This window comes from Cyanistes caeruleus, chromosome 2 (genome assembly GCF_971803275.1).
Source record: "Cyanistes caeruleus chromosome 2, bCyaCae1.hap1.1, whole genome shotgun sequence".
Lineage (NCBI taxonomy): Eukaryota > Metazoa > Chordata > Aves > Passeriformes > Paridae > Cyanistes > Cyanistes caeruleus.
The window spans coordinates 64,114,604-64,125,939 of NC_141702.1; the positions used below are offsets into that span (position 1 = coordinate 64,114,604).

General features: G+C 40.4%; 1 protein-coding gene across 2 annotated transcripts in view; it reads right to left on the minus strand.

Annotated features, from left to right (window-relative positions):
- The window catches only part of PEX7 (peroxisomal biogenesis factor 7), a 43,746-nt gene extending 36,753 nt beyond the window's left edge, over positions 1-6,993 (minus strand). Inside the window, exons 1-3 of one of the 2 annotated variants that reach the window (XM_086877502.1) lie at positions 6,798-6,993; positions 5,289-5,346; positions 3,630-3,780 (exon numbers count right to left, since the gene is read on the minus strand). In XM_086877502.1, coding sequence (XP_086733628.1) covers positions 3,630-3,780; positions 5,289-5,346; positions 6,798-6,978 — 390 coding nt within the window. In that variant the 5' untranslated portion in view covers positions 6,979-6,993. Of the gene's footprint in view, positions 1-3,629; positions 3,781-5,288; positions 5,347-6,723 lie in introns of both variants that reach the window. The other variant, XM_086877503.1, reaches the window with a different exon arrangement.
- Between the last annotated feature and the right edge of the window lie 4,343 nt (positions 6,994-11,336).

An 11,336-nucleotide genomic window follows, 5' to 3' on the forward strand; every position in this document is an offset into this window, starting at 1 on the left:
AAATGCACTAAGGTAGTTCTTCAAATTATTTAAAATCTTCAAGTCTCAAGTACATGTACAACTTCCACCTTCAAATACATATTACTTGATGGAAGGTGCATTCTGTTTTGTCTGGTTCTACCTCACAACTAAGTGATTCAATAGGCTGCAGTGGGACATGAACTATTTCAGTGTAAGGTGTATAAATATTAGATAAAACAGCTCATCCACTTCACCTCCTGACCCAATCCGAGCTCCCAGGACACTTCTCAGAAATGTGGTTACTACCAAGGAGTAGTAGGTGGCACTGCTCTCAATAGCTGGGCTACTAACCACTAAGGATTTGTACTCCACCTAGGATAATCTAGTTCTAGCACAGCACTGGATATGGTCTGAAAGTCAGCATCCTAGATGTTGGGTTTGTCTTGGATAGATGGAATTGTGCATTTAATAACAGCAACCCTGTTTGTTGGTATGCTTGGATCTGTGTCACCAGACTAAAAAAGAAGAGAAGCTGAAAGAGAAAGAAATCCAGCAATTGTCAAAGTCTTCTATGGAAAGTGTCCTGTGTGAGAATGGAAATCGAGGTAATATTTAGCTATTTCTGAGCATTTTCCTTCCTAAGAAATAATTCAGTCTATGTTAGATCTAGCTTAAATGAGCTGGTTTTCATCCACTTGCTTATCTTCCATAAATGAAAGGCAGCCACTGCCCAGAGAACAAGAAGCTGCTTTATCTGCAACTCTGTCCTTTTATTTGACAAAGTTCTGCTTCCCATATACTGAAAACCATACTGCCCTAGAAGCATTTTGTACTAACTCCCTTCCTTGAGGAGCTTATAGTCCAAATGTATAAGACAATGGGACAGTACTTGACAAAAGCCATATAACCGAGAGGTAATTATTTTGGGTTTTTTTGCCAAACCATACTCTTGACTTTTCTAGTTTTGTTAGCTAAATAATTGTACTACAGCTCATTAAAACATGCTCCTTTCCACTATAACTCTTCCTACTAAAATAGTAACAAAGGAAACACACCAGAACCTCTCCTTAGATTCTAAGAATGGAAGACATGATAGTTCTCCAAAGTGGCTCCCAAGTTCTCTGTCAAAGAGAGAAATATTTCTCTCTTTGCCTTTGAATCTGCATGATGGCCTGAGCTCAACTCCTGAACTGCTGCTGTTTTGAAATGTCCCTAACTGTGTCACTGCACAATATGCCTCTTTCACACAACAGCTCAGTAAGTGTTTGGCTGTCATATTCATATTCAAGGTCTTCCAGGAAGAAACAGATCTTTGGGAAACATGCACCTCTGTCACACAATCCACATAGCTGCTATTCAACACATTGTACTTGGGATGTATCAGATAAACTACAAGGATAAGCCAAAGCACACACAGTGCTCCCAGCTCACTCCCAAGCTATGGGCAGGTAGATCTGCTGAGCACGTGTTGTGACACAGCCCCGGGCACTTATGGCACACAGGGCTGGCATTGCTCAGCGCTCTGCAGCTGCAGCAGAGGCAGCAGGACCTGGGCGAACTCTCCTTCGGGCAACAATTACAAACAGAACAGAAAACAGGCTCGGGAAAAACAAGAGATACTGTCCATTTGGCATGTGACAGGTCTGTGCAATAGGAAGAGGATGAAAAGAAGACAATGTGAAGAACACAGTAAGGCTCACTTGTATTCTTCTTTCCTCCTCATGCTATCCTCCAACATAAATTTAGACACATTTCAATGGAAGCTGTGCTGAGTAACTGGGAAAGACTATTAACACAGCATAAACCTTAGCTGTTAATCTTTTAGTGCTTTATCTTCAATCATAAAATAAATGAACCCTAGCTTGTGCCCAAACAGCTGCAAGAAATGCCTCAGGCAAGATTAAAAGATGAGGGAAAAAAATATGTAAAAACATTAAAAAATAGCTTAAAATAAATGTTCATGCTCACTTTACAAGACAATTTTAATTGAAACATTCTATTATCTTACAGTCCAGTGAGATTTCGTCAAAACCAAAGTAAATTAGACTAATTTATTCATGAGATTCAGCAGTTGGCTAGTGCTGAAATAAAACTCATCGTCCTTTGATAATGCAAATTCACTTTTAAGTTAAAAATGCACATTCTTTTTGAGAAGAGACAATGATGTAATTTAGAAAAAAAAGAAATAGATCCCTGTCAATCATCCATTAGAAAGAATATAAAATGCAGTGACAAAACTGTCATTAAAAATGTCAGCCAGAGATTAAGGATTAGGAAGGTAGTGAGAACACTGTCTGCCAGTGTTTACCACAAATTACTAGGTAAATTCCTTCTGAGATCTATCCTCTTAATACAGGTTTATAAAGAATCAATACAAACCCTTCATATCTCACAATAAACTCTCAGTCAGCCCGTGTTTCTTATACAGCCTTTCTAAGCACAGATGAGTATGTCCACCTCCCATGCTACCAGCTCAGCTAAGACATAGACACAGAAATGTTTATTTCACAAACAACAGATGGTGTAGCAGAACCAAAATAAACTTACTGACACAATTTCAATGAGAAAATGACAGAAACTAACAAAAAAAAATGTACTATGCTTCACCTACGTCTTTCTGTAACTACTATCAGCTTTTGAACATTATCACAAAATCCTGATCACAACTAGAAAATCCTCTCTCAAAATTCTCAGCTGACACAGTAGGTGTATTAAACCAAAGTAGAAAAACTACAAAGAAATAATCTACAGAAGATGGGCTCTTGTATAAATCCAGTCATTCAGCTTTTAAATTTGTGCATCATATCTGAAAAAATCTTGAGGCTTTTGGGAACAAAACTGCATTTCCTCCATCAGTTTTTTGACTGTGGATCTACTAAATTATTTTCTTGAAATTGATGTGATTTAGATAAAGTATCAATAAAGTCAGTAAAATCTAGGCTGAAACTCATTGCATCTTAAGTTCAAAGACTTAACAGGAGTGGAGGGTTAGAAGGAAAGCTTAAAAAAAAGGGAAGAAAAATCACTTTAGGGAAGATTTACAGTATAAATATCCTTAAAACTATGCAAATATACTTATGAACCTGAATATAACATTCTTCTCTACCCACATAGCATTGCATAAAGAAACAGATTTTAAGACAATCAAATGCAACAGTATCAAACCAAGGCTGAGAAAACATACATACAGTCCCAACATTTGACTACTGTTATTTGAGTAGGATTGCACAGATGCTAGGAGGGAAAAGGAAAAGCAGATTCAAGTGCAATCCAAGTGCTAAGTATCTGCATACTCTGTATCACTCAACAACCTCAAGAATAAGACTGATATAACAGCTGTCTGATTTAGACCTATCTAATAAGGCTCTCTAAAAATCACAGTGTGACTAAAATAATTTCATAGATCACAATGGTTACTTAGCCTGTAAGGAACCACAAATGCTATTTCTGAATATATTAGGTTTGTGTAATCAAGCAGTACCTACTACAGAGTATGAACATGCACAAGAATATGTACATCCACTTTATATACAAGTTATTAATTCAAACCACGGACTCAAAAAAGTTAGAAAAGAAAAAGCCACTTTTGATTATAAGGCTACAAATAAATATTTTAATTATTCAAACATTAGAGTATCTATTAAATTTTTTAAGTTTGCCTGATTTACCTCCAGAGTGTGCTCTTTATAGACTTGCAGTGGACCTTTGGTTTTAGCCATATCCCAGATTTGCAGAGATCCATCTCCACTACAAGTGATCAACACATTTTCATTATTCTCACTCCAGGTCACATCAAACAGGCCATCGTTCCAGTCAAAACTAAATTGGAAAAATGAAGATATTCATCTGTGAGAAAGCATGATATAAAAGTGTGGACTAGTTCCATGCAAAGAAAGTATTTCCTTAAATCGCCTTTTTTACCATTCTAAATAACATTTTTATATATTTGAGTTTTCAGTGAATCTCCTCACAATTAATTTACTTGTTTGAATGTCAATTTCTATAACCGTATGCTAGGATAGATAGATTAAGTTATAGCATAAATGAGCCAAGGACCTTGCACACACAAAGAAGGAACTCTGATTTTAGTCTAAAACTTGCCACACAAACAGAGGTACAGCATACTCAGTCTGATTTATGTTTTCTCCAGAAGGTAAGAGCATTTTGCTTCTAACAACTGTCATAAAGAAAGGAATAAAACTGTGCTGGGAGAGCACTATCCAATTCACGATACCACTATGAATCTGAGTCCAAATGAAAACCCTACAGAAACACAGTAAAGATTTTACTGAAGAACTCTACACTCCTTTGAAAATGCTTTCAACACACCAACAATTTACCATACAGGATCCGATGCCATATATTAGTTATTAGTCTGCGACAGCTATCAATTACTGCAATATTATCTGATGGAAAATACAAATTTATTTCCCCCTTTTCACTGAAGGTTTAGCTAAGCTTAGGTCAAATTTGATGTCACCCTGCAGTAATGATAAGGTAAAGGTATGCAGACAGAGCACCTTGATAAACAACATGGTCTTTGGGTCAGAAACCAAAGAGGGCTTTCTACCACAAAATAAGTGAAGTCAGTAGAAACAGAAATGGACTGTACTAAACCAGAGTACTTACCAGAAGTGACAGAGTCTTGAACGTCTTCAAAGAGTCTCGTTTTATAATTATGAATGAAAAAAATTTCTTCTGAATATGATTAACTATTTTTTAAGCATTTCTATGTCAGCCATCTTAATCTAAGCAATCACTGTTTCAAGGCTTTCCTTAAAACATTTTAGGTCAATAACAGTCAAGTATTAAACCCCCTCCTTTCTAACCTTTCTCCTCCTTCCATCCACAACAAAATTAACCTCCCTAAAACCCTTAGAAAACTTTATCTCCTAGGAAGGACCTCCATGACTTGTCATAGCTTTCTGCTTTATTTTCAGTATAAATCAATCATAAGGGCATAAATCTAGGTGTCAAAGCACTCTGCCTTAAAAGCTAGAACTTATAATTTCAATCTGGGGCAGAGAAGCTGCTCTTAAATCACGTTGTCAGTTTTCTATAAAATGGTCTACACTATAGAAATGGTGCAAGCCAGATGATTTCCCATAACAAAATCAATACAATGCAAATATATCTTTCGTATTGCATATAAATATAAATACATTAATTTCTACATAAATACAAAGACCTGTATTCAGTAGCTACTTCAGAATAGAAAAAATACTTTATATCACTAAAAATAACCAAAAACATTTCAGTTGTGCCTGGCACTCACAAGTACACAGTAAGTTTTTCTCTTACAAAAATAAAAGATAACTCTGCATTACCTCCTGAGCAGAACAATCTCAGCTTCATTTTGTTCCAGCACTGCCAGAGTTCCACAACCTAAACCAGCAAAATGAAACAAAACATCACAACTGGTTCCCCAATGCCAAAGGAAACTGGGGTGGGTCTGAGGTAGCTTTGGCATGCAAACACAAAAGGCACATGAACTTTAAGAGGCCGAACAATTACTTGCATAATTAAACATCTTGTGGTCTCATGTTCTCTAAAACAATAATTCATTTACATCAGATTGTCCTGGTTTGAGTTTGGGGGTTTTTTTGTGGGGTTTTTTTTTTTGTGTGTGTGTTTGGTTTTTTTTGCTTTGTTGTTTTTTAGGGATTGTTTTCTTTTTACTACAGTAAAAAGGTGAGGTTGAAAAAGACTTGCTTATAAAGCATAAAATTGCATTTTCCCCATAGGCCTCACGTGACAAACATACCAACACGGGGTTCCCTTTTGTCTTTTTGACAACACAGCAGACCAAACACTTTTTTCACCCCTTCCTGAATATAGTAACACTAACACAGGTCACTAGAAACTAAACAAATAACTCAGTTCTGATAAAACATACATCAGTTCTGCTTCCTCATCTGATGGGGATATTGTTAAAGTGATTTTACTCTTGGAATCCTTTTTTTTTAATTAATGTTTTGAGGAGCAATACTCCCACTGGAAATGGAAAAGGTGCCAGTATTGAGGAACACTCAGCTTGGCTCTTTCAAGAGACCACAGGGTCACCAGGGCCTGCCTGGACACTCAGGGGCTGAAACGAGAACAGCTGAAGGCACAGAGTCACAGAACAAACCGAGCTGGAAAGGACCCATCAGGATGGAGTCCAGCTCCCGGCCCTGCACAGCACCATCCATCCCTGAGAGTCACGGCCCAGAGCATCATCGGGCTCTTCTTGAGCTCCTGTCAGCCTTGGTGCTGTGAGCTCTTCCCTGAGGAGCCCGTTCCCGTGCCCAGACACTCCCTGGGTGAAGAACCTTCCCCCGATATCCAGCCTAACCCTCCCCTGACACAACTTCAGGCCATTCCCTCGGGTCCTGTCATCGGAAAAAGTTATTTTCATTTTATTCACACTGTGTACGTCTTTACTACCATATTCGCTCTCGACCCCATCGAACGAGCGCTCCTCCACCAGGCCGTAGCGAGAAGCGCCAGGGCAGCAGCGGGCTGGTACTTGGGAAGGGAGAGGCAGATCCCGGCGGGCTCTGGAGGGCAAGGGGCAGCTCCCGCCACACTCCCGGCCCGGCCGCGGGGTACAGGCGCTGTCTCACAGCAAAACAAACGCCGCCGAAAGGGAAACCGTCCCCGAATGCTTTGGCGTTTGTCAGACGCCGTCTGTCCTTCCGCACACCCACGTTTCCAGCCTCCTCCTCCTCCTCCCGTGAGGAGCCGCGTTCCCGGTCACCCCCGCCGCGCCGCCCCCCGCACCTGCCATGCCGTAGTACTGCGCGGCGGCGCAGGCCACGCGCCCCGGGCAGTATGGCGAGAACTCCACCGCGTACCCGTGCAGCCCGGGCAGCCGCAGGGCGCCCGCGCCCGCCACCGTGCCCATGGCCCCCGCCCGGGCCTCCGCCGAGCCGCGGAGGAGCCGCGGAGGAGCCGCCGCGCCCCCGGCCCCGGCGGAAGCGCCCGCCCGCCGGGCGGTGCCGGAGCCGCGGCGCCGCCACCGCCATCTTTGGCCATGGCAGGGGGCGGCCCAGGGCGCTGGCAGTGCGGCGCGTCAGGGAACAGCGACCCTCAACATCGGCCTCCTGCGCGGCAGGAACCCCTTCCAAATGTCAGAAACAACCCGCTCTTCCGCACGCCACGATAGTCACGGCCTGTGTGCAGCACGATAGAGCAGCTCGGGGTGTGTGCACCACCATCGATCAGCTCGGTGTGTGTGCAGCAGCTTGGAATGCGTGAGGTGTTTCAACCATAAGTATGTGCGTTAGGCTTCATTTTTCCTTTTAAAAAAACCTTCTAAGCTTTTCATTCGCCTAATTTATTGAATAGATCTGCATATTTTGTCGTTCTTCTCGGTATGCAATTGTGCTTTATGGAAGACCTTTTATGAATAAACTTCTTAACACCTGTTACAACTTGTGTTTTAAGTCAGTGGGAATTTTGCCTTTGAAAGGAAGAGGTGGACAGGGGGTGTTCAGGCTTAGAAAATTAATTAATTCTTAGAAAATAGAAAAGCTGCAGCTTTTGCTACATTACATCCTATATATATATATATATATCCATATCTATGTCCCTTAAAATACAGACACAGAAATTATTCCAGTTGGACACAGACCACCCTAGTCAGTCACTGTGACCTGTCTGTGTTTAAGATACAAATGCAAAAGTATAATTTTACACTTTCAGAAGTTACAGCAAAAGCAAATTATATCATTTAATCACGGTTACCTCATGGAACTTGGACCATAGTTATGTGCTCCTGCTACCTGGCCTTATATTTAAAACTAAAACTTGACTACAAAATCCATTGTAAAGTCACAAAAATATCCATTTGTTTAAACTGGCTCTCGGATGCAAAATTAAGCAGTTCTACTCATTCTTCAATCTTGTAATAAAAATGAAAACAAACGTGTTTAACAAGTAGCCTCCAGGACTTTAGAATAAAATCAGTTCAAATTCAGTGCAAGTGAAGCTAAATTTAATGTATCTTTTGGATTACCACAGCAGTTCTCAAAGCCTCATAACTGGCAATTTATAGGCCTAATTTATTGACATCATGTGAGATCAGATATTTTTAACCCTGGGGCAAAGGAATACCTTACAGAATTGGCTGCTCCAGGCCAAATTCAACCAATTTAGCTTCTGTGGAATCTTTTTGCATCAATTTATCTTTTCAAAATGCAAGTTACAAGACAGTTTTCTGAGCAAGTGTTTTTAAAGTAATTGCCCTTTGTGACTGGGATGTCAATGGTGATGCTTGAAAAGACACAAGGCCACCACTGGGGTGGTAAGTAAATTTTCACACTGCCATTTGCAAGGTGTCAGGGAGTCAGATGCTTAATGGTGTGAAGTCCAGTTGCTCTGTGGACAGTTTATCACTGAATTGGAAAAGTTTCATTAAGTGCATTTTTTTCAAGCTGGTTGATCTTTCGTAATGAATGAAATTCTGCAAAGAGGTTATGCAAACAGGAACCAGTTCTTATCAGTGGCCCAGCTTTGTTTTAAAGACACCATTAAAAGAATTTTCATAGCATAAAGATCAAGAAGTGGATAAAAAGTCACAAGGAATTCCTGAGAGGACTAATTCTCAAACATATTTTTCACAAACAAACTTACGAATTCAGGTTTTGAAGATCCACAGAAGTAGAAAGAAAAAATAATAGACAGGGAAAGTATTTGAATGGGATGGTTTCAAGGTAGAATAACAAAAGAAAGAAAAGCCATTTTACAGGCAGATAGAGAAGGTCCTAACAAACAAAGTTGCTAAACATGACTATTTCCTCCTCAGCCTCTGGGCAGCTGAGTAAGAAACATGAAGGATCACCAATCATAGCACCATTCCATATGCAGCTACTGATTTGGTTAAATGATCTACCAGCCAGCTCCTTTTAGCTAACACAGAATCACAGAAACAATTAGGTTGGAAAAGATCTCTGAGATCACCGAGTCCAACCCATGACTGAACACTACCGTGTTCAACTAGAGCACAGCACTGAGCCTTACATATCTGCTGGGACAGTGATGCCACCACCTCCAGCGGCAGCGCATCCCAATGTCTGATCACCCTTTCTGCAAAGAAGTTCCTCCTAACTCCCCTAGCTCAGCTTGAGGCTATTTGCTCTCATCCTGTCAAAAAGTTGCCGGGCAGGAGAGGCTGACCCCCACCTGCCTACACCCTCCTTTCAAGGCGTTGTAGAGATCAGTAAGGTCACCCCTGAGCTGCCTCATCTCCAGGCTGAACACCCCCTGCTCCTTCAGCGCTCCTTATCAGACTTGTGTTTCAGAGCCTTCACCACCTTTGTTATCCTTCTCCAGACTTGCTCCAGCACCTCAATGCCTGTCCTGAACTGAGGGGCCCAGAGCTGGACACAGGAGCTGAGGTGTGGTCTCACCTGTACAGAGGAAGAATTCAGTCTTCCAAACAGACAGATCCTGCGTGCAGCAGTAGATGGCAGCCATGTTCCACACAATAAACGAGAGCCCTCAGTTGAAGGAAAAAGAAAACCCAAATACACTGAAATTGCTGCTTTGCAACATAATTTAAATAAAAGTGAAAGTTGCTTACTATGCATTTTTATGCTATCTGTATGCAGCTGTCACTTCTATATGCTCAGCTCACAGCCGTACCCCTTGTTAGCATTAGAATAGATGGTTGAGATTCTTAATGCAGTATTTCCACCCTTTCAGTCCCAAGAGCTCTGCTCTGTTACAAACACGTGTCCCTCATTTCCTCAGCTTGCTAGCTGACAGCAGCTTAGGCATGAGTTGAGCTGGTAAACATCACTGCTGTGTGCACAAATCCTTCCAAAACCTGTGCTGGTCAGCAGGAGCAATAATCAGAAAGGCTCTAGTCCAAGTATTTGAACAACTTATAAAAAGATATTTTCTACCAGAGAAAGTAGAATGTGAGCTATTTCCTCATGTGCAAGGGCAGGTAGCTTAAAACACTGAAAATATTCAAGGACTGCAGTTAATTTTTTTCTGTCTTTTAACTATTGAACCATTCCCTAGGCTCCATGCCATCAAGATTTTCTTCTACAAGTGAACACTTATTGACTAATAGAAGCATAGAGCTGTTTCCATCTGAAATCCCCATATTATCATAAATCCAAATGTGTTGCAGCTTCAGAAAAAGCATTTAGAATCCCAAGGTTCATTTAAGATTGAAAAATTGGCAACATTAAAAATAAATAAAAGTAACCAAGGAGGTTGCAGTAATGAATGCAAAGGGAAAAGGCTCCCCTTGTATGGCATTTGGAAGGAAGAGGCAAGTTAGCATGGAGGGTTTTCTGGAAGTTTAAAAGAATAAAAGAAGCAAGAGGAGGGAAAGACACTGGTGCAAATGAAGATTTAGACATGGAGATTTAGAAAGAAATGTGAGAATTATGGGGAAAGAGAGTATGAAGCAAGAACAGCACACAATCTTCACAAAAAAAGAGCTACAAGGACAATCCTGACTGGTGAAATATCCATCCCTGATGATGTATCCACATTGTTCGGTCAGGTTTCACTGGCTGGCACCCATGTGCACCATGTTGCAATTTGGTAAGCAGATTCCCCATGTTATTACTGTTCCATGATCAGCTGCATCCTTACACAATGGCCACCAGTCTCTATTTGCCTCCCACCCCCCTCTCCTACTTAAATATTGTTTTAAATGTTCAGTGCGACCGTAAGTGCATCTTCTCTTAAAGACTGGCAGCTGGATGCCTCAAAATACCACCTTCAGCCTATTTAACTTAAAAGGTTACTTCTCACTGTCAATAGTGATATACTTAGACTAACTTTTTAGACAGATTTTAGAAACAATTTTTAAACTGTTTCTAGTGCTTGTGAGAGTTCCGGCCTAAAGGTTACAAAAATCGCATTAAATACTTTTAATATCTCATTCAAATTTTTGTATCTCCAAGTTTCTTGAAATTCTTTGGGGTTTTTTAAGAAACTCATAATTAAAGCATGCTGGACTCCTGAAAAGTTCTTCCTGTTTCTCAGTGAAGAATTTACAATGAGTCTCCAATCTCCCACTCCTATATGTTATCCTGTAGTTAAATAAGAGGGCCTTAAAGGATTAATGAAATTTTACATCCATTTTAAACCCAGTATTTGTGGAGATATAGTTCAGGTTATTCTATGAATTCCATCCACATTACCGTAAACAAATTCAAAATGCAGATTAATCTAAAATAATTTTTCTCCTTCTACTGGACATGAATGGCCACAATACATGAAAAATATAAACCGGACACAGTTATGTTTAGATTTAATCTCTATGAATCAGGGTACATTTGAATTTTTTTTTTGGTCTTGGACTGTGTTTACACTAGTTGGGTCAGCTAAGTCAAGCCTGTGGTATTTGTAGTGTGCTGTTTGTAACT